Below are 18,687 nucleotides of genomic sequence, written 5' to 3'. Positions count from 1 at the left end.
TGAATTAATTAAACTATGCTTACATACACGCATGTTATATATAGTTCTATACATAAGTTTAACGTATGTAACATTTATTAAAAACGGAAAACAAAAGGAAACCTATGATTAACGAAACAATTATACTCCAAAACGAAACTCTACGAAGCGTTACAGTTTTCCATTGTGTAACTAACCAACACAAGAGCGAGGATCATTTTGTTTTAACAAGCAAGCAAAATATATATACAAACACATATGAATATATTTATTAAAACGTTTTAACATTTAATTTTTTAAATTTACATTCGATAGAACAAAAAAAAGCAAGTGAAGAGAATAAGTAAAGATTATCAAACGTATTGCTAGTGATCCATATACTGTAAAACATATGCCTAGATCATATTTTATAAATTCCCTATATGCATACCTATACCCGCAGCAAACGAACATAACAAACTATGTATTCCCGCAAATTATACTACAGTTTACTGGATGTAACCTTGAATTGAATATTTGGCGCCCAAACCCACCCGCGTCCTATCCCCGTAATCCATACAATAACCCACACAATGTAAATATTTCAGGAGAGTTTTCAAGAAAATAAAATAGTGTTTAACGTTCACACACTTAGTCGTTTACTAATAACTAATGTAACTTATAAAGCCAGAGGCGTAATAGGACCTGCTTCGCTGACAAACTTAGACATGATGTGAACAATAAGTTCCATGGTATGCCTTCTCAGAGGATCCGTGTCCCAACAAGCGGTCAGTAGACTAACTACATCCTCGGGGCAGGAGATAATAGCTTCTAAGGGCGGCCTCTCGCCTGTAATCATGTTATCCCTATTTTGAGTGGAACGCTTTTTATTTACCATAACCACTTACCTTCACTAATGGCCAAAGTCAGGGCAAAAGTTCCATCGTGGTTCTCAAAAGGCTCCTTGCGCGACAGTATTTCCCAAAAAGTAATAGCCCAGCTGTAGACGTCACACTTTTCATTGATGTGATGTCCATTTAAAACCTATGGAAAGAGGAGGCTTGTTTACTTTTGTAAATTGTAGATTGCAGATCAAGTACCTCGGGCGATTTGTATTTGCAGGTCCCCGCATTCTGAGATATAGATTGGGATAGGTCCACGACTGTGCCGAAATCGCAAATCTTGAGACTGAGACCCTTTCGACATAGCAGAGCATTGAGTGGCTTGATATCGCGATGGATGACGGCTTTGGGTCTAATGGCATGTAGATAAGCTATCGCCTATAAAGCACATATGTACGTATTATTCTGCTCCCCAACTTTGCTGATAAACCGGTGTACCTGAGCGATCTGGTGGGCCCAGTTGAAGGCGTGAGCCTGGGAGTAACTTGGTTTCGAGCCCTCATGTAGAAACTTGTGCAGGGATCCGCCATCAACGTATTCCATGAGCATAAGAAAGCTGTCCTCGTGCTTGGATATCCCGTGGAGTTTAACGATATTCACATGGCTGACCCTTGAGAGCTGGTTAATCTCTCTTTGAATGTATTTGTGTTCGCGGCCCGGGATTATTCTCTTCACTGCGATCTCAATATTTCTCCACTTCGTTTTGTATACGACGCCAAAAAACCCCGAACCTATTATATTCTGAAATGCAGATGCGATTCTTGATTAAAAACAAAGACTAAATTACTGCTGCTAACCTCCTCTCCAATTGCGAATTCGCCATAGGGAATCTCCTCGACAGCCACGTCCATGTCTACTCCACGGCCAAGTTATCACTAATTCTAATCGGTAAAAGTATGCCAATTTATTTGCGATAAGCTCACTGCGTTTGGAGATATCTTTGGGTGACGTTTGGGATCTTATCAACTTCGTTTATTCGACACTTCTCTGAAGGTAAGATTAAAATTCACATCGATTTACACACAGATTCGACATATACAATTTATTCAGGATTTATACAAATGTTATTCTTAAATCTAAAAAGTTTTGCTAAAACCTAGTGAAACACAATTGCAGCGATGACTCTTTAGTCTTTTTTGGCTATTAAGCCTTGCTTTTTGAGCTGGCGCAGAGCGCATTTAGCCGCCGTGCACTTGGCAATGCGATAGTTGCGCCCGATGCCACGGAAGGTTCCTTTGCAGAACACATCCACGGTGACGCGCACCCGCCGCCCGTCCGCCAGCTTCTCGGGCTTGCCGAACTTGGCTGTCTCCGGCTCCAGCTCGAGGAGCTCCCGGATGGGCGACTTTGGCACTGAGTTACTGAACTGCTCTATCTCCGGGCTCATCATGTTGCTGTAGACGTGCCACACCACGTCCAGCGACATGTTCGAGTCGAGGAAAATGGCCCCTGCGATCGACTCGAAAACATCGCCCAAAGCCTTGGGCACCTCAACGTCCTCCGCATCGTCGCACTCCTCCTCGGACAACAAGTAGTACTGAAACAAAGCAGAGTTATTATAATCCGCATTACTAATAAGTGCTATCTATAACCAACCTCCTCACTAATGCTGTGACCATTTTCCTGCTGGATCCTCACAAAGCGGTCAATCACATCGTTGAGACCCGGCGAGAGATGACGGAAGAACTTGTGGAAGCCATGGCGTACGGCGAGAGAGGCGAAAATTGTGTTATTCACCAGCGCCGACCGCAAATCCGTTAGGGCGCCTGGAGAATGCTGGCGGGGATCTTCGTATAAGTGCCGTGTGATGAGGTAATCCAGCACAGCGTCGCCCAGAAACTCCAGGCGCTGGTAGCAATCCGTCAGCCGATTTGGAGTGTAGCTGGCGTGTGTCATGGCTTGCAGAAGGTAGGACCGATCCCGGAACTTGTAGCCCAGACTCTGCTCGAACTCCTCGAAACCACTGAGTAATTGGTCTAGCTCCTCCGTGGCGTTGGGCGCAAAGTGTAGCAGGGGACTCCGTGGCGTGGGCCAAGCGCCGTATACTGTAACCATTTTTTCTGCATTCGGTTTGGTGCTTCCTGGTATTCGCTCCTCCTCATTCGCAGCCTCCAGCTGCTTTGTAAAAGGCAGCACCCTTACCCCCAGCCAGGCCATGAAGAGTAGTGCTCCCCGGGGCCCGCACTCGATGAGATAGGCTCCAATCAGCGCCTCCACGCAATCGGCTATGGACTTATCCGGAATGCTGTGCTGTGAAACAAGGTTGTATGGAATAAAACAGCTAAAATCATTGCAGCTGTCGTTGGAGTCGTCCATCTGGCCGCTCTGGGAACCTCCGTTTTGCCCCAAGCCCAAGGCTACGGCTTTTTCGCGCACCATCTCGCAGATCTGCACGCTGCTCAGGTTCTTGATGTCCAGCAGATCGGCCAGCTTCCAGTGATGCGTAGGGATCTTCGCTTCGATAAGCGCCTTTTCCAGCTCCTTGGGCACGTAGTAACAGGGTGGCAACCAGTTGTCGTGAGGCTCAAACTTCGTGGCTATCATGTACTCGCCCAGCCTCTTGCGCCTTCCTAGGCGGTAAAGATTTAGGTTAGCCACTTGCTTGGAGCGCAGGTGACTAAGCTTTCCCTCGTGCACATTCTCATAGGTGATGTACAGATATGTAGTAATGGCATACTTGAGAAAGGAATCTCCAATGGTCTCTAGGCGCTCCAGGTTAATGCCATCGTTGGCATTGGACATCGTGAGAGCCTGTAAGATAATGCTCGGACTGGGCCCTGGGTGGCCCACTAGATTCGGTTGGCGATCAAAGCTGAAGCCAGCTGGTAACACGGTTGAAGATTTGGCTTTCCTTGGAGTGGGAGGCTGGATTTCATATCGGTCGAACTGCAGCTTTAGTTGCTTCTCTTCCAAGCTCAGACGATGATGATCGTTGTAGTTGTCAAAACTGTCTCCGCATCCCAAGACGCTATAGGTCTCCTGCTCATGCCGAGACACCCAGTCCGCATTTAGTTCCACTAAATCCGACAGCAGCAGCTCCCGCCTGTCACCAAGCTTTTCGGCCAGCAGCTCCTCCTTAACGTATGGCAGTAGTTTCTTCAACAGCTCAATCATCGAGTCCTTTGCGATTTGAGCGGCAGCAGCATCACTTCGCTTCAGTACCAACTGCTGTTCATGGGGCACCAACATCCCACAGCTTTCTATCTCCGTCTTTAGTTTAGCTATGGACTGTTCGTATCTGCCACTGGGAAGTCCGTCTGAGTCCTCCTTCTTCTCCTGCTCGAAGTTGAATCCAATTAGCAGGTTCTTTGTCTGCTGGTACTGCCGCTCGTTGGCATTTGTCGCCTGGATGATGGACAGTTGCTTTTGACGCTTTTCCACTTCCTGGGCGGTTTCGATGGTCTCCGCCTCGTTCTTGGATGTAAAAGCTATGCGTCCCGCATCAATATCATCCGCCACATCGTCGTCATCCGAGCTGTAGTTGTGGTGCATGTAATTTAGCGGTCCTGCGTCGTCATCATCGTAGCTAGAGCCCAGCGAGTTGTCCGAGTCGTAGTAGTTAAAGGCGGGCTTTGCTGGACCCTTTCCTTTGCCCTTGTTACCTTGCTGATTCTGACTGCGCTTCGGAGCCTTTATGCCGCCATCCTCATTGCTCACGTCCCAGAAGGTTGGCGATCCATACCGGGTCTGCTGATCGCCTGCAAGATTGATTAGCTATTATTCCTCTTCCTAGCTAAAGGTACCTAAAAAACTTACAAAACTTAACATTGGCAGGCAGAACTGGAAGGTGAAAAGCGTCATCCTCGTCCTCGTCTTCTTGGTTAAAGGTGGCTATGTCGTCGGCCATGTCGTTCGACCAAGTGCCAATCTCAATAAAATCATCTGCCTCTTGAAGTTTCTCTTCGCCCTCAATAATAAGTTCGATGGCACTCTTTTCAACTTTGTTGGCTTTTGAATCCTCATCTGTTTGGGTCTCCTCCTTCACCGGCTCCTTTTTAACATCGTTTAAAATGCTTCCATTGACCAACGCCTCCTTCACCGAATCCTTTTGCTTAGACTCCCGTGATTTCTTCAACACTTCCGATAAACTCCAGCCAAAGTCCAGCATGGGCCACTCGAAATCGTCCTCCTCGATCTGCTGCCTTCCCAGACCTAGATCTGCAGAAACCTGCTTGCGGATGTCGTCGGCCAAGAGAAGACCATTGATTCTGTACAGAATGCAGGGCAGGCACACAGCTGTTCGCCACAAGGAAGCTGGAAAGGGGTGCACGGTGCACAGCTCTGGCACCAGGATTTGTTTTTGCTCGAGATTTTCCCGCTTTGCCCGCTTCGTCTCCTCCGAACTGGTGGGCAGAGCAACGCCCTTGCGATTCACGTATCGCGGCGTCAGGAAGTTCAAGCGGGCACTCGTATGATCCACGTCTAACAACGGCTGTGAGGCATTCTGTATGGTCAGGCCATACTTGACGAGGTAGTAGTGCTTGAAGGTGCGGTAGTTGTCTCCGGGGAAGCAGCTGAGTGGTGAAAGATGGGGACAGATCTCGGCCACGTAGAAGTATTGCGGTTGATCCTGGTTGCGATACCAGGGCATCACTACGGCATCCTGGAATCGTTGTGCATCAAATGTCTGCGCCTGGCGCTCCTCATCGGGCACTGGCCGAGGCATTGTGTTGCCATTGGCCTGGATGAGCTCTAGGAACTGCCAGTCGATTTGCTTGGCGCCCGCTGGCGCCTTCACCGTTGGCACAATGAAGACACAGTTCTCCGTGGAATCCGGATCGAAGAGCATGAGGAATTTTTGGAGCCGCAGAACGTTGGTGAATGTGTAGTTAAGAAAACCGTTGATGCAAACAATCTGTTTGCTGGTCAGGACCACCCGTTCCTTGGCCAACTCCAGGGAAACCTTCACCTCTCCGGACCGAGTAAAGATCGAGAAAGCGCTCAACTTGGGGATGCGTTTGCTGGTGAGAATGCCGAATCCCTGCTGGGCATCTTCGGGTGGATAAATTTTGCGGCCGCGTGTGTTCTGCTCTTCGGGAATCGGACACTGAAGAGTCAACTGGATGAAGTACAGAAAGCACGGTGATCCGGCCACCGGACGGCAATCGCAGAACTCGGAGGCAATGCGTTTATAGTAGTACTGACGCCGTTTTGTTGTTCCCGGACGAGGCTCATCGCTCAGCTGAACGATCTGCTCGTCCTCCGGTTCCAGATCAAAGCATTCCCAATCGGGCTCCAGGGCGCGGAATCCCTCCTTGCCAATAGGCTGCAACTGATCGTCTAGTTCACCGATCCTGTGCAGCTCTACACATGCTTGCAAGGCTGCCAGCCTGCGGGCCAAAGTTTGGGTGGGCATGGGAAGACCCTAAGAATGGAAGGGTATTACAAAATGTAGTTTAACTTGTATTACAAAACTTTCTCACACTTACCACAATGTCATGCTTTAGTGGTGAGTTGATGGGCAACCTAAGGGTATACTGAAACAGGGTCACTCCAGACCTCTCGGTCCGAGTACAGCGCCACAGAGCCGTCAACTTGGTGAAGGTGTCGCTGGGCAGGCGAGCGCAGTACTTGTTTACCAGGGCTATGGCAGTGCCGAGATCCACGGAGGCTCCGGTCAGGAGGTGCGGCTTGGGTCGATAGGCAGCCAAACAGGCACTGAAACGCTCCGCTTCGCTCTGCTCCTGCTCCGGCGGCTCTGTGTTCGCGCACTTGGATAACAGCATCTGCTCGATCTCGCGATACTGTGCCATTTGATGTACCAACTCCTTGGTGGTGGTGGCTAAACGATTAACTGTTTCGCTTTCCGTAGATGGATCGGTAATATCTTCTGGCTCGACTGGCGTGCCCAGCTCGCACTGAAAGCGCCTCGACTTTCGTTCTGTACTACTCTCACTGGGAGATGTGTTGTTCATGCTAACGGCCTCGTCGCTGGAGTTGCTGGCGTCCAGAAATCCTAGGGCAGGCGATTCGTCCTGGATCTCCTGCAGCTTAATATCGCATGCCGTCGGCGGGTGCTTGCTAAAAACTTCGGGATTAAGTATCTTCACCGTTCCGCGGGCTGTGCCAAAGGTATACGGATCCGAGCCGCAGGAATTTGGCATCGCCGAGTCATCCGAATCGCTGTCCGCCTCTGTAGTATCTCCTGTTCCTGATGCCCCGCAGATGAAGCGATGACTCCGATCGCTCAGTTGCACTGCACCAACAGGCGTGCTTTCGTAACTGGGCGCCACCAGGATAACGTGGTAGGCAGGCGCTGCTCGAGCCCGGCCTTTGCACTGGACGTAACTACGATAGGTGGTGGGCGGATCCCAGCGCACTACCAAGTTGCACTTGGGCACGTCGATGCCCTCTTCCAACACCGAAGTGCCTATCAGCACGTTGCAGTCATGCATGCGGAATCGCTTGAGCACCTCCTCTTGCCTTCTATGCTCCAATTCGGCCTCCTTGGGCTCTGTGGTGGGATCAGCCACCCTGTCCGTGGTGTACTGGCAGCGTAGGAACTTGAGATCTGGGTCACGCCTGCTCACCTCCGCAAGCAACTCGAAGAGCACGCGCGCCGTATGGTTCTGATTGCAGTAAATCAGCGCACAGAGAGTGTCACTGCCATCATGTTGATCCCGGTGATGGCGTCTCGTGTACACTCGCCTCCTGGTTCGCTGTTGGGCATTATTTGACCCACTGCCCGGCTTAGCTTTCGCAGGAGCGGAAGAAGGAGCAACTCGAGGTGCACTTCTGGCCGTCGTTTGTTTGTCCTCTGACGTGTGCAGAATCTGCTCGAGGTTGGCCACCAGGGCTCTTGTCTCCATTGGCTGTTGCTCCAGTTGGTCCACCACCCGACACTTGTTCTCCAGCGAATTCGATAACCTGTTGAAGTCCGCTTGATCCACCTGTTGCCGCATCCTGCGCAATCCGTCCGCCTGGGTGTGCACATCTTCCGGCTTAAAACACCGCAGTGTCTGCAGCAGTCGCCGCACCTTGGGGCTGGAATAGCGTTCGATGGTTTGGCGTGAGTCGCCGCCAGGTCCCTGATGTCGTTGGAATGCGTTGTCGCAGAGGGAGTGCAGTTGGATGAGGGCCGTGCTCACCAGACAATAGAGTAGGTAGTGTCGCTCGTGCGGCGTCTTCACTTTCAGCTTCTCGTTGCAATGGTAAAAGTGCTGGGCAGCCCGCTGGGTGCACCAGGGCCCCATCTCGTGCAGCACGGCCAGAAGCGAGTTGATGACATTCAGCGGGTCCACCTTGGGATCGGGTATGTCTGGAAAGGGTAGATAGTGCGGTTACTAGTTGCCTTCGAGTACTTTCTTTCCAAGAACACACCCTTCAATTCCTCCATGAACTGGTCCGTTCCGTAGATCTCAAATGGATCGTAGCGGTGATCCACCAGAAAGGACTTGTGGGTGTTGAGAACATCGGCCAGCACCAGGGACAGCTCGTCCATCTCGAAGGGGGCGCACTGCACTATGTACTCGTGCGGGCGGGAGCAGTAGCGCAGCACTGTGACGATGTCGCTGGCCGTCTCAATGCGGCAGAGCACATTCCGCTCCAGGGTGGCGAGCATGGCACTCAGCTGCTGCAGCTCACATCCGGCGCTGTGCAGCGGACCAGCCAATCCAAGGATGCGCGGTCTATCCTCCGGGGCAGCTGGGATAATGTGCTCCTCGAAAATGGGCATAATCCTCTGATAGACCGCACTGTCGTGACAATCCTCGAGCACAATCAGCTCCACGCTGCTGAGCAGCAGTTCGCGATCCTGAAGCAGGCGGAGAAACCCTTCCGGCCGTAAGATGGACACGTGGTAGTCCGTCCAGCAGTGAGCAAAGGGAATCTGCATGTCTGGCTGCTCCTGCCACACCCGCAGGTCGGTCAGGTGGGTGAGCATTGTATAGATGGAGCACGGGTCCCTGCTCGCCCCCACCTCGCAGCTCAAGTAGACACTGACCCGACCTCGTTGACGTCCACGTCGCGACAGCTCCTGGAGCAGCTTGAGGGCTATGAACTCCTTGGAGCTGCGGTGGCCCAGGCATATTATGGTGTTCCGCTCGTAGGCCGCGGCCAGCAGTTCCACCTGGAAGTCACGCGGCGTGAACACGGTGGTGTGCAGGTTGTTGTCGCACCAGTGAAACGCCATCGTTGCCAGGGGAATCACTAAAATCGTGCCTGGAGAGGATTTCTGCAAAAAATTCCAAAGCCGGCACTAGTCAGAGTGACCGTTCGTCGGGGTCACCAAAAGGGTCCAACGACACCCTTCACATGCCATTGCTTTGGCCACACTGCGTTGGGACTTGAAAAGAAATTTGCGCCCTCGTTTTTGGGTTTCCCTAATAAATTGGAAGAAAAGGTGCAAGTTGGTTAGTTTCTAAGATATCTTAAGACATGTTCTCATACTAAAGCTTGACCTTCATCCACAGAATCCCAATGCGACGTTCGAAGGCTCCCTCGATGCGCCGGGCAGCTAAGCGCGAAACTGAAGATCCAGCTTCTCTCGTGGAACCACAGTCATCATGCCCCTGGCCCAGCACCTCTCTTCCGAGCGAATGGGGATCCTCCAAGGGCCCCGAAAACCTGGGACCCCGAGAACTCAAGGCTGGAGAGAATCCCCTGAGGGAGAGCCGCATCTTCCATGTGCTCTGGCGCAATCAGACCACCAAAAAGCACAAGACATGGACTGGCAACGGAACCCTGGTGGTCACCGGATCCATAGTAACCCTTAAGGATGACACTGGCAAGGTTGTGGACACCATGACGTGCTTCAAGCAGCGGGATTTCAAGGAGAACGATCAGCTGCAAGTCGGCACCAGAGATGTGGAGGTCCAGGAGGAAATTAAAACACTCGAGGAGTGCGTTTCCCAACGCAAGTTGGAGATTGCCACCTGGTGCCAGAAAATTGATGCACTCAATGGCCATTCGGATACATCGCCACCTTCCGTGGCCAATGCTCCCTTTAGATCACATGTGCTAAAGAAAATAAAGCGCGAGGAAAACTTTATGGAGGTAGAGAAACCATCGACTTGGGGATCCTCCGAGAGTAGTAAACAGCAAGAAACCCTACCTCATGTAAACACTGCTCCCTGTATATCCAATGAGCTGGAGAGGGCAATAAATAAAGTAAGACCCACGGAGGTACAGGATCCTTCCACGTCGAGATTCACCAGTGTGGAATATCTGTGCTTCTTAACTCCAGCAGCACTTCAAGAAAGCATATTTGTTTTTCTGGCTGAATGCATAAAAAAATGTAAAGTAGTAAGTAATATTTATACCACCAAATTTTAAGTGATTTGTAATATGATTTTTTTTTAGGATCCTTTTCTAATAAAGGAAATGGTCCAAGTGGTATGCGATCATCCCGTTCTACTGAAAACTCTCTTCAAGAATACGGACTTTACGGAACTTATGCAGGTATTGGAGCCCAAGCTGCCGCCCTGGACAGAAATGGGCCTCTACGACTCCGCCAAGTTTGAGTTCGTCCATGTAATGCTGGACCACTTAGTCCTAGAAAGGAAAGAGAAATGCTGCATTTTGGCGAACACTCAGGATTGCTTGAGACTAGTTGTGGGCTACTGCCAGAGCTATGATATAGACCATGCGCAGCTGGATAGCCACCAAAAAGTAGCTGTCTTTAACTCCAATGAGAAACCAATGGTTGGCCTAGTTCTTAGCTGTAACTTACCAGAGGTTCGATCTCTGCACTGTAAACACCTTATAATTTATAATCACGATGCCAGAGAGGAAGCCTCCCAACTGCTGGCATGTAGAGAAACAAGCACAAAAGTATACACACCAATCACATCTGGAGGTGGTCCCGAGGAAATGCAGTTCTATAGACGACTTGGTCGGATAACAGATAATAATTCCCTGGGGGATCTTCAAAATTACGGAAGTGGGCAGATGCCAAGCACTGTTTACGTGGGTATTTTGATTATCATATTATTTATAAAATGACTAATTTATTAAAATACCTTAGGAGCTAGACACCTGGACCAAAATTGAACCACCCTTTAGCAATAATTTCTTTGAGGTAAGTTTTCCTTGTTTTTCAAGATTATTTTCCATCATTCAGTTTATATTTTACAGGAATCCACTATCTCTGATAGTCTGGAAAGCCTATTACTGGTTTATTCAAGGAAAACAGTAGCAAATCTTAAAAAATAAGAAATAATAATAGTTTTCATTTAAACTTCAGTAAGTGAACAATTTCGGAATCTTAATAGTCAAAACATATTCTTGGGAATATGTAAATCTAATTCTAATAATACTTATCTTATGCTGTTTCAATTTTTGAAATGTTTAAGGAAAGAGAGTTCTTAAGCTAGCTGTTTTTTTTTTAACTTATTTTTCCACTTAGTGCAAGTTTAAAATGCAGGCTGTCAATTCGAACGCAAAATTTGTTGTCCTTCTCGCTGTAAATTACCTCACTGCAGGTGACGGTGGCTCCCAGTGGAAAACATTGCTCAAGCTGTTTTATTTGTACATCGTTGAGCTCGTCAGGCAAATCTTGGGTGAAACAAATTCATAGAAATATGTTAATAGTACAATGGCAACTAGTACTCACCATTCACGGATAGCTCTTCAGTCATTACAGGGAAGATGAACTGCGGTGGGTAGGCCCTTATGTCGCTGACATGGGTGGGCACAATGTTTCCGTAGTCAATAAATAAGATTCTGGGATAACCATCGCCCACCAGTTCCAAGGAAACACCTCGACACCACTTGCCCTCGTACTTGGCTATACAAAGAGTGCCTTTCCTAAATTAAAAGGAGGATTTTGTTACTTTCCTAAAAAGCATACTGCTGGTAACTTACGGTGGCGCGTAGGTTGTGCACTTTGCAATCTTTTCGCCATATTCCTGTATGTCCCGCTGCATTTTGGTGATCTCGTATGCCAGATCCCTGGCAGTGCAGTATACGAAACCGAAGTTTAGGAACGAGTTGTCCATCACAACTAGATCGATGTTCTTCCCTGTGGGCAAGGGGACATGTGGAAGAAACTAAAACAGAAAGAATTACTTAGCCATGCTAGTCTGGAACTTGGGTATCATTAAGATGAATCTTACGTCCTCCGTGTATCCCAGATCCGACAACGAGGGCTCCACGGGTGTCATGATGGTCTTAAATAGACGGTTCAAGCTGCCGTTAACTTCGATCTCGGTCAGCACCACGATTTGCAAGCTCTTGCTATAGTCGAATTCGCGCTTCGAATATTTTATATCGAAAACCATGGACTGGTCCAGTTCGTACATGATTTCTCTTATGTTGGGGCCCAGAAAGCGCCTCGGAATTCCACGCAACTGCACAGCCACGGGATAGCAAGGCAGTCTTGCTAGATAGGAACTGCATTCGTACAGAAATTTCAGCTGCGTAACTTCAATGCTGCCGAAATCAATGCAGACCACATAGATGTCCTCGGGGTCGTCCACGTTGAGCACCATGGCGCGGAATAGCCTTCTTTCAAACTCGTAGAGCACAATCTGCCCACTGACTGGGTTTGTCTGCAGGTTGGATGCCGTTTTGCCCAGCATCATCACCTCCGAGAGGACTGTGTAATAGGCGATATCCACCTGAATGTCAGCCGAGCGCACATAGACCACGTTGGTCTGCTCGAAAGCTGTGATCCTGACTTTGGACCCGGACAGAGGCAATCCGGTCTTTGGAAACTTTCGGCCCACATTTTCGTCAAGCTCAAGGAGCTCTCCCTTGCCGCAAGTCTCCTTGTGCTGTTCGGCCACATCCGCGAAACAAGAGGCGTTGCAGAAGGGCATCTTGCAAAGCTTACAGAAAGTATCCGTCCAGTTCTGACAGACTACACACTTGCTTATGCCTGGTTCCAAAAGGTTTTCGTATTTAACATCCTTAGCATTAGCAATCGCTGACCTAAAAGATAGATAAGTTATTTGGGGATCTAGCAAAACTGGCTATACTTACACTGGAATGGATCTTCCTGAACGGAAATGCAGGACGACCTGCGGTATCCTTGTCTCATCCGCCAGGTTATAGACATTGTGGCGCTCCAGGGCGAACTCATACTTGACATTGAGATATCGCTGATACGGATCATTGGTGGCTAACAGCGATCCGCCTTGGTAGTCCGCCTTGGTGACCAGCGGAGGCCGGAGAAACTCCGGATGTTTGTGTCTGCCGGCCGAGATGGGAACCCCATGGGGTTGGAGGTCCACAGGGGTCCGTTCAGTTTCCAAGAAGGCTGGACTCGGTTTAGGCATTGTTTCAGTGGCTGCCAGGGATTCGAAGTTGCGTTCCCGCTCCTTCTGGTGGCGACCAGTAACGCATCTGATCAGATTCGGGTATTTCTCCACCCGCAGACGCGCTGCCTCTAGGGATCTTCATGGATAGGGATAAATAATGCTGACTGCACAAATTTGTAACTTACCCAATGTTGAGAAAGTAGACAAAGTAAACGCACGACCCTCGACGGTATTCCAGGCCCTGGACGGAAGTCATCCCAAAGAAGTTGATCAGCATCTTTTCGGTCACAAAGGGACTGCTCTTGGGGATCACCAAGTAAGGATATTTGATCTGCTTGGCGTCGCCTTTCTCCTTCTCATTCTTGAGTGGGACAGGAGCCTCGTCTACCAGAATATCGCCAGACTCGCTGGTGTACTTGTTCTGCGCTTCATCGTAGAAGTCCTTGGCTATTGGATCGAAATCAGACCAGTTTTCCTCGGCAGAGTCCATAGCTCCCAAAGTATTCCGTTTTCCACCTGTGGATTTTCACCTGGATTCGAATTTCACTCCGAGCGCGTGGAATCAAGAGTGTGACTAAAAATACCAACCGAATAGCGGTAAATGTCCAAATACCGAAAGAATGAACAGCAGTTGGTATTTAAAACTCATCAGCAAAGGGTCACACTCGCAAGAGGAAGAAAAAACCCAAGCCATTTTACGAAAATTGTAAACAATCCTCGAAGAACTCAGTGAAAATGGTCAAAAACGAGCCCAACTTCGTGGTGGAGCGCATTATGGACAAGCGCATCACCAGCGAGGGCAAGGTGGAGTACTTCATCAAGTGGCGCGGCTACACGTCGGCCGACAACACCTGGGAGCCGGAGGAGAACTGCGACTGCCCCAATCTTATCCAGAAATTCGAGGAGTCGCGTGCAAAGTCCAAGAAGCGCGGCGAGAAGAAGCCCAAATGCGAGGAGATCCAGAAGCTGCGTGGCTACGAGCGCGGCCTGGAGCTGGCCGAGATTGTGGGCGCCACCGATGTCACGGGGGACATCAAGTACCTGGTGCGCTGGCAGTTCTGCGATGAGTTCGACCTGGTGCCCAGCAGCCAGCTGTCGGAGAAGGATCCGCAGATGCTGATTGCTTACTACCAGAAGATGGCTCCCTACACGCGCCACATAGCGCGGCGGATGAAAGGCGTGCCAGAGGAGCTGCGATTGGCGGCCTCTCGCACTGCCTATCCGCACATAAGCAGTGCTCCCGTCGAGGTGCCACAACCGGAGGTTGATCAGGCAGCGGAGTTGGTCGGCCATCTCGAAGGCATGCCCCAGGTTGACCAGGTGCCTCAGCATCACACGCCCATGGATCTCGCCGATGATCCCGACCTGGCCAGCGTGTCGTACTCGATTCCCGTGCCCGGCGTGGGTCACATTGGCATTGACGTGCCCATGACGGATAATCAATGAAGACGCCAACAGATTCATCTGTTCAAATTTTAATCTTAGCCCTTAAGTTAACGTAACGTACGTATGTAAAGCTATCTGAAACCGCTGGGCTCGTCCAGATTGATGTAGCCCAACTGGCCGGAGCGAAAGAAGTGTATAAACTTTCGCGCGGCCGCCAATAAATTTGTCATCACCTCTACCCTGCCGTCGTACTGCTTGACCTTGTGGAACAGCTCCTCTCGATGGGCGTACTCCGCCAGCACGGCGCTGATATTGTCACTGGGTCCGGAGCTCAGTTTTAGCTTCTCCACGTAGTCGTATCTGCGGTGACTGTTCAGCCAGTAGAGCAGGTAGTCGGCTATCAGATCCTCTCCCACTATGTGATCTGGGAGGCAGCCCACTAGGGCCAGCTTCATGCCCATCTCATCGTCTTTTACGGAGGGCTGCAGGATTCCAGGAGTGTCTATCATGTAGACAGGAGGACTCTCTTGGATTTTGATGCGCTCCCCGACGGCTCGAGTGATCCCCGCCTCTGCGCCCACACGGGCTGCACTCTTCTTCTTGAGATGCACATTCCTCAGGACATTGATCACGGAACTCTTGCCCACGTTGGGCACCCCAATGATCATAAGATTGTGCTCCGCCGCTTGGGTGCGATTGAAGCGACTGCTCTCGCCCACGAGGCGAGTGGCCAAAGGCAGGATGTCGAGCACACCGTGATTCCTCTGATCCTTGCAGTTGGTAAACAGGATGTGCTGGAGCTCGGGCTGCTGTCTCCGCAACTGCTGCAGCACATTCTTCTGCTGCTTCGCGCCCAGAAGATCGACTTTGTTCAGGACCAGAATATGCGGTTTAACGCCACTTCCTGCGGGATAAATCCTTGTTATATAATAGTATAGGAACGGAGTTGGGTTGTTTACCCACCGGTGATTGTGTCAAAGAACTGAGAGTTCCTGCCCGCCAGCGGGATGCGTGCGTCGTGTATTTCCACTATGCAATCCACATTTCGCAGCTTTTGCTGGATTTGGCGCATTCCCTTGGTCATGTGACCGGGGAACCAGTTAATCCGCTGTTTGGCCGGCAGCCGGAAGGCGTTGCGGAAGGGATTCAGCTGAGCTGCCATGATGCGGAATCCATGCAATGCTATCTTATCCAAACCAAACACTTTGAACAGCTGTTGGCCAGTGACGTAACAATTGACCAAAAGGTACGAAATGTAGAGGGGTCACACTGGTTAAATAAATTTAAAATTGCAATCCAATATCCCCTTTTTAAGCTTTAATTAATTATTATGATTACGTTTGGGAATTGTAATAAGTTCTCCTTCGGAGTAGGAAAAAAAATTTATATCAATTCAGACTGCTTGAACCCAACAATTCCTTAAAGTTAGTCCCAACCCAAGCGAGCAGGTGTGGAAACACTGGAATTCGAATTGGGGTTTCGAATCTTCCTCTGTTTTTAAAAATGTTTATTTAATGACAAGATCATATATTTAACCCGCGATACAACTGCAATGCTCTTTTGTTGGATACCTGAAGGAAGCCTGGCTCTATATGCACTTTATAAGTCAATGACTTTGCGTATTCCTGGAGCAACCTCCTCCAGTGGCACTGGACATCCTCCATTCTGAGGTGGAGCCAAACAAACTGGTGTCCCCTATCCGGAATCTCCTCCGCCAGATCACCGTGCTCGCGCAGAAAGAGCATCAGCCCCGCCAGCTGCTCTACATAGGCGTCGCTGGCCACGGGGACGTAGTGGACCCAGGGCAGGGACTTGTACTGGCAGTGCTCGACCAAAGACACCTCTTCGGCGGGATCAGCTTCCATGGGGTGACCAGCTGTATACTGGTCATCGACCAATTCTGGACATCTGAGAGAGAGCCTCCCCAGATTGTCGCATTTCGGGGACGACCGTGAGCCTCTGAAAAAAGCCTTAATTTGCTTCGCATCCCAGGGAATCTTCTCTGCCCTGGCATAATGCTGCAGGATGGGACCTGCGGTGGTCCAGAATGACCAAGCTGGGTACATGATGTATAGGTGACTGACCGTGGTGGAGTAGGAAAACACCGGACCACTTAAGCCGGACAGAAAGTGAACCTGAGGCCAGTCGCACACATTGACAACCATTTCCAGATCTGGCAGATCACCTTCAATATCCAAAAGCAGATCATCTACGTCGGCGCACCGCTTGGGATTCGAGCAGTTCTCCTGGCGATAAATGCGCCCGCGGACTATCTGGTAAAGAGTTCCCAGCCACTTGGACTGTGTCATCATCTGTGGTGTGATGCCTCTGCTTACATAAGGCTCCAGGTTTTTCGTCATGGTTTGGGCATGGTAGAGGCACCTTAGATCTTCTGCTTCACATGGTTGATAGACTGCCAGCGCCTTTATCATTCGCGGCACAAAATTATAGCTAACTGGGGTAAAACTACATTTTAAAACGTTGCTCGAACAGGTGACATCATCTTACTATTATAATTTGAATACTGCGCAATGGCTGTGCATTTTTCCTGGGAGACGGATGCATCCGATGCACAAATTAGAAGCAGGGCTCCCACTAAAAGATACCTCCTTGGCAGGGTCATAATTTGAATTTTGAAGAATTTACATGTTCCTGTCCAAATATACCTAAATAATTTGTGAGTCTTAAAACAAATGGAGCCTGCTATTCATGATTTTTGGAGTTAAACAAAGATTCGAAAGTTTCATAATTATTACATTTGAAGAATACTTAAATGAAGTCGAATATAATTGGAATGTGGACAGTTTATAGAGATTCGCGGTACCTTAAAAGTAAATGCTTTTATGAAGAAGTAATAAAACGTTTGCCTTAATACTAATTTGCTAGTATCTACAGCTCATCTTTTTTCGGTGATATATAGATTAAATGATCCTCCGGCTGCACCTCGTACTTCAGAAGCTTCACATAGCTCTTGAGCAGCTTTCGCCAGTAGCACTTGATGTCCTTCATGCGCAGGTGCTGCCAGATGAAGTCGTACCCACGCTGGGCAATTTGCTGGGCCAGGTCATCGTTTCTCTTGAAGAAAGACAGTATTTCCTCGTACTCCTTTTGGCTGGGGTAGCTCTTCAGCGGCACATAATGCACCCAGGGCTTCAGTTGGTCGTAGAAGAACTCCTGCCACTCGTCGCCGACATGGAAGACCAGTGATTTGCAGAGGAATAAATGCTTCAGCCGGAAACTGGCGGCAACTCCTCGGAAATTAAACAAGAACTTGTACTTGCAATGATCCTCGAAGGAGACCTCATCAGCGGCAGGCGCATCAAGCGTATCTTTGGGTGACTTCCAGCCCTGATTCTTGGTGTACTGAGCCTCCACCAGCTCACGATTGCGGCGGGAGAGAAGGATTAGTGAGTCGCGCTCGTCGGAGGTGCGTGAGCCGCGGAAGAAGCCCAGATCCCGCTTCTGCGACCAGGGAATAGCTGCCGCCCTCTTCTCCAGCTTCTCGCGCATCTGATCCCAGCGTCCGATGCCTCGGGGATGCAGTTTGGTGGCCGGTCCTCCAGCCCAGAAAGTCCAGGCGGGGTACATGATGTCGCGGTACTCCTTTGTCTTGGAGAACGAGAAGACCGGACCGCCGGCACTGTTTCCCCAGGCGGTATTCAGTTGGGGGTAGTCCCTGGTGTTTATCACTAAATCCATGTTGGGTAGGGTCGCCACCAGAGGCAGAAGGAAGTGCTCAATGCCCTGGCAGCGGGCTGGGAACATGCAGTTCTCATCCCGGTACAATCGGTGCCCGTAGACCTTGTATTTGGTTCCATATCTCGCGGAACTTTCGATCATCTGCCGGGTGACACCTGTTGACTTGAAAGGGGCGAGATCCTGGTTCAAAACATTCGCGTGGCAGGAGCAGTCCGAGTCCTTGGGATCGCTGCTGCAGGGCTTATAGTCGGCATTGGCTTTCTCGATCTGCCGACGTATCTTGAAGCTAACTAAAATCAAATAATGGGAGTAACTAAATAACCGAGTAAAATCAAAGCCGGCAACAAGTTGCTTACACTCGTCCTGGCTTGGGTCCTCAGGTTCGCTATGTCCACAAGACTTTTGATCGGCACTGCAAAGTCCTTCATCCTCCGCACATCCTTGTTTTCCAAAACTTATTAATAATGCGATTAAGATGTGATTTATTAGCATTTCTTTAAAGGTAAACAAATTTAGCTTCTAGTGCGGCGTCAGCAATAGGG

General features: G+C 49.6%; 8 protein-coding genes across 9 annotated transcripts; 2 read left to right on the top strand and 6 right to left on the bottom strand.

Moving 5' to 3' along the window:
• Positions 1-455: 455 nt before the first annotated feature.
• Positions 456-1,716, bottom strand: LOC108031849 (mitogen-activated protein kinase kinase kinase 7). Its single transcript, XM_017105602.3, has 5 exons — positions 1,658-1,716; positions 1,299-1,601; positions 1,059-1,238; positions 867-1,002; positions 456-807 (listed from the first exon to the last, which is right to left on the bottom strand). Exons 1-5 carry the CDS (start codon positions 1,709-1,711, stop codon positions 638-640), a joined length of 843 nt encoding a protein of 280 aa, XP_016961091.1. The 5' UTR covers positions 1,712-1,716; the 3' UTR covers positions 456-637.
• Positions 1,717-1,875: 159 nt separating this feature from the next.
• On the bottom strand, positions 1,876-9,077 carry LOC108031696 (endoribonuclease Dcr-1). The gene is made up of 5 exons (XM_017105354.3): positions 8,181-9,077; positions 6,290-8,118; positions 4,617-6,225; positions 2,457-4,558; positions 1,876-2,397 (listed from the first exon to the last, which is right to left on the bottom strand). Exons 1-5 carry the CDS (start codon positions 8,989-8,991, stop codon positions 1,987-1,989), a joined length of 6,762 nt encoding a protein of 2,253 aa, XP_016960843.1. The 5' UTR covers positions 8,992-9,077; the 3' UTR covers positions 1,876-1,986.
• LOC108031191 (uncharacterized) lies at positions 9,070-11,172 on the top strand. Of its 2 annotated transcripts, none has more exons than XM_044095515.2 (5): positions 9,070-9,211; positions 9,272-10,103; positions 10,161-10,766; positions 10,825-10,878; positions 10,935-11,172. In XM_044095515.2, the coding sequence occupies exons 2-5, from the start codon at positions 9,279-9,281 to the stop codon at positions 11,010-11,012; spliced, it is 1,563 nt and encodes a 520-aa protein (XP_043951450.1). In that variant the 5' UTR covers positions 9,070-9,211; positions 9,272-9,278; the 3' UTR covers positions 11,013-11,172. The 2 variants fall into 2 exon arrangements, with proteins under 2 accessions (XP_043951450.1, XP_043951451.1); XM_044095516.2 differs by having other exon boundaries at positions 9,121-9,201.
• LOC108031974 (protein vreteno) lies at positions 10,916-13,622 on the bottom strand. The gene is made up of 6 exons (XM_017105768.3): positions 13,246-13,622; positions 12,783-13,196; positions 11,915-12,731; positions 11,664-11,848; positions 11,413-11,606; positions 10,916-11,354 (listed from the first exon to the last, which is right to left on the bottom strand). The coding sequence occupies exons 1-6, from the start codon at positions 13,548-13,550 to the stop codon at positions 11,185-11,187; spliced, it is 2,085 nt and encodes a 694-aa protein (XP_016961257.1). The 5' UTR covers positions 13,551-13,622; the 3' UTR covers positions 10,916-11,184.
• Positions 13,607-14,684, top strand: LOC108031973 (chromobox protein homolog 3). The gene has a single exon (XM_017105767.3). The coding sequence runs from the start codon at positions 13,796-13,798 to the stop codon at positions 14,504-14,506; it is 711 nt and encodes a 236-aa protein (XP_016961256.1). The 5' UTR covers positions 13,607-13,795; the 3' UTR covers positions 14,507-14,684.
• On the bottom strand, positions 14,520-15,675 carry LOC108031972 (mitochondrial ribosome-associated GTPase 1). The gene is made up of 2 exons (XM_017105766.3): positions 15,410-15,675; positions 14,520-15,350 (listed from the first exon to the last, which is right to left on the bottom strand). Exons 1-2 carry the CDS (start codon positions 15,606-15,608, stop codon positions 14,578-14,580), a joined length of 972 nt encoding a protein of 323 aa, XP_016961255.1. The 5' UTR covers positions 15,609-15,675; the 3' UTR covers positions 14,520-14,577.
• Positions 15,676-15,938: 263 nt separating this feature from the next.
• Positions 15,939-17,172, bottom strand: LOC108032191 (O-glucosyltransferase rumi). Its single transcript, XM_017106047.3, has 2 exons — positions 16,955-17,172; positions 15,939-16,901 (listed from the first exon to the last, which is right to left on the bottom strand). The coding sequence occupies exons 1-2, from the start codon at positions 17,067-17,069 to the stop codon at positions 15,970-15,972; spliced, it is 1,047 nt and encodes a 348-aa protein (XP_016961536.2). The 5' UTR covers positions 17,070-17,172; the 3' UTR covers positions 15,939-15,969.
• An 11-nt stretch (positions 17,173-17,183) lies between these two features.
• LOC108032190 (O-glucosyltransferase rumi) lies at positions 17,184-18,687 on the bottom strand. Its single transcript, XM_017106046.2, has 2 exons — positions 18,502-18,687; positions 17,184-18,435 (listed from the first exon to the last, which is right to left on the bottom strand). The coding sequence occupies exons 1-2, from the start codon at positions 18,635-18,637 to the stop codon at positions 17,336-17,338; spliced, it is 1,236 nt and encodes a 411-aa protein (XP_016961535.1). The 5' UTR covers positions 18,638-18,687; the 3' UTR covers positions 17,184-17,335.

The sequence above is a fragment of the Drosophila biarmipes genome, chromosome 3R (assembly GCF_025231255.1).
Source record: "Drosophila biarmipes strain raj3 chromosome 3R, RU_DBia_V1.1, whole genome shotgun sequence".
NCBI classification, from domain to species: Eukaryota; Metazoa; Arthropoda; class Insecta; order Diptera; family Drosophilidae; genus Drosophila; species Drosophila biarmipes.
Note: the sequence above shows the minus strand (reverse complement) of the source record. Positions and strands in the feature narration are given on the sequence as shown.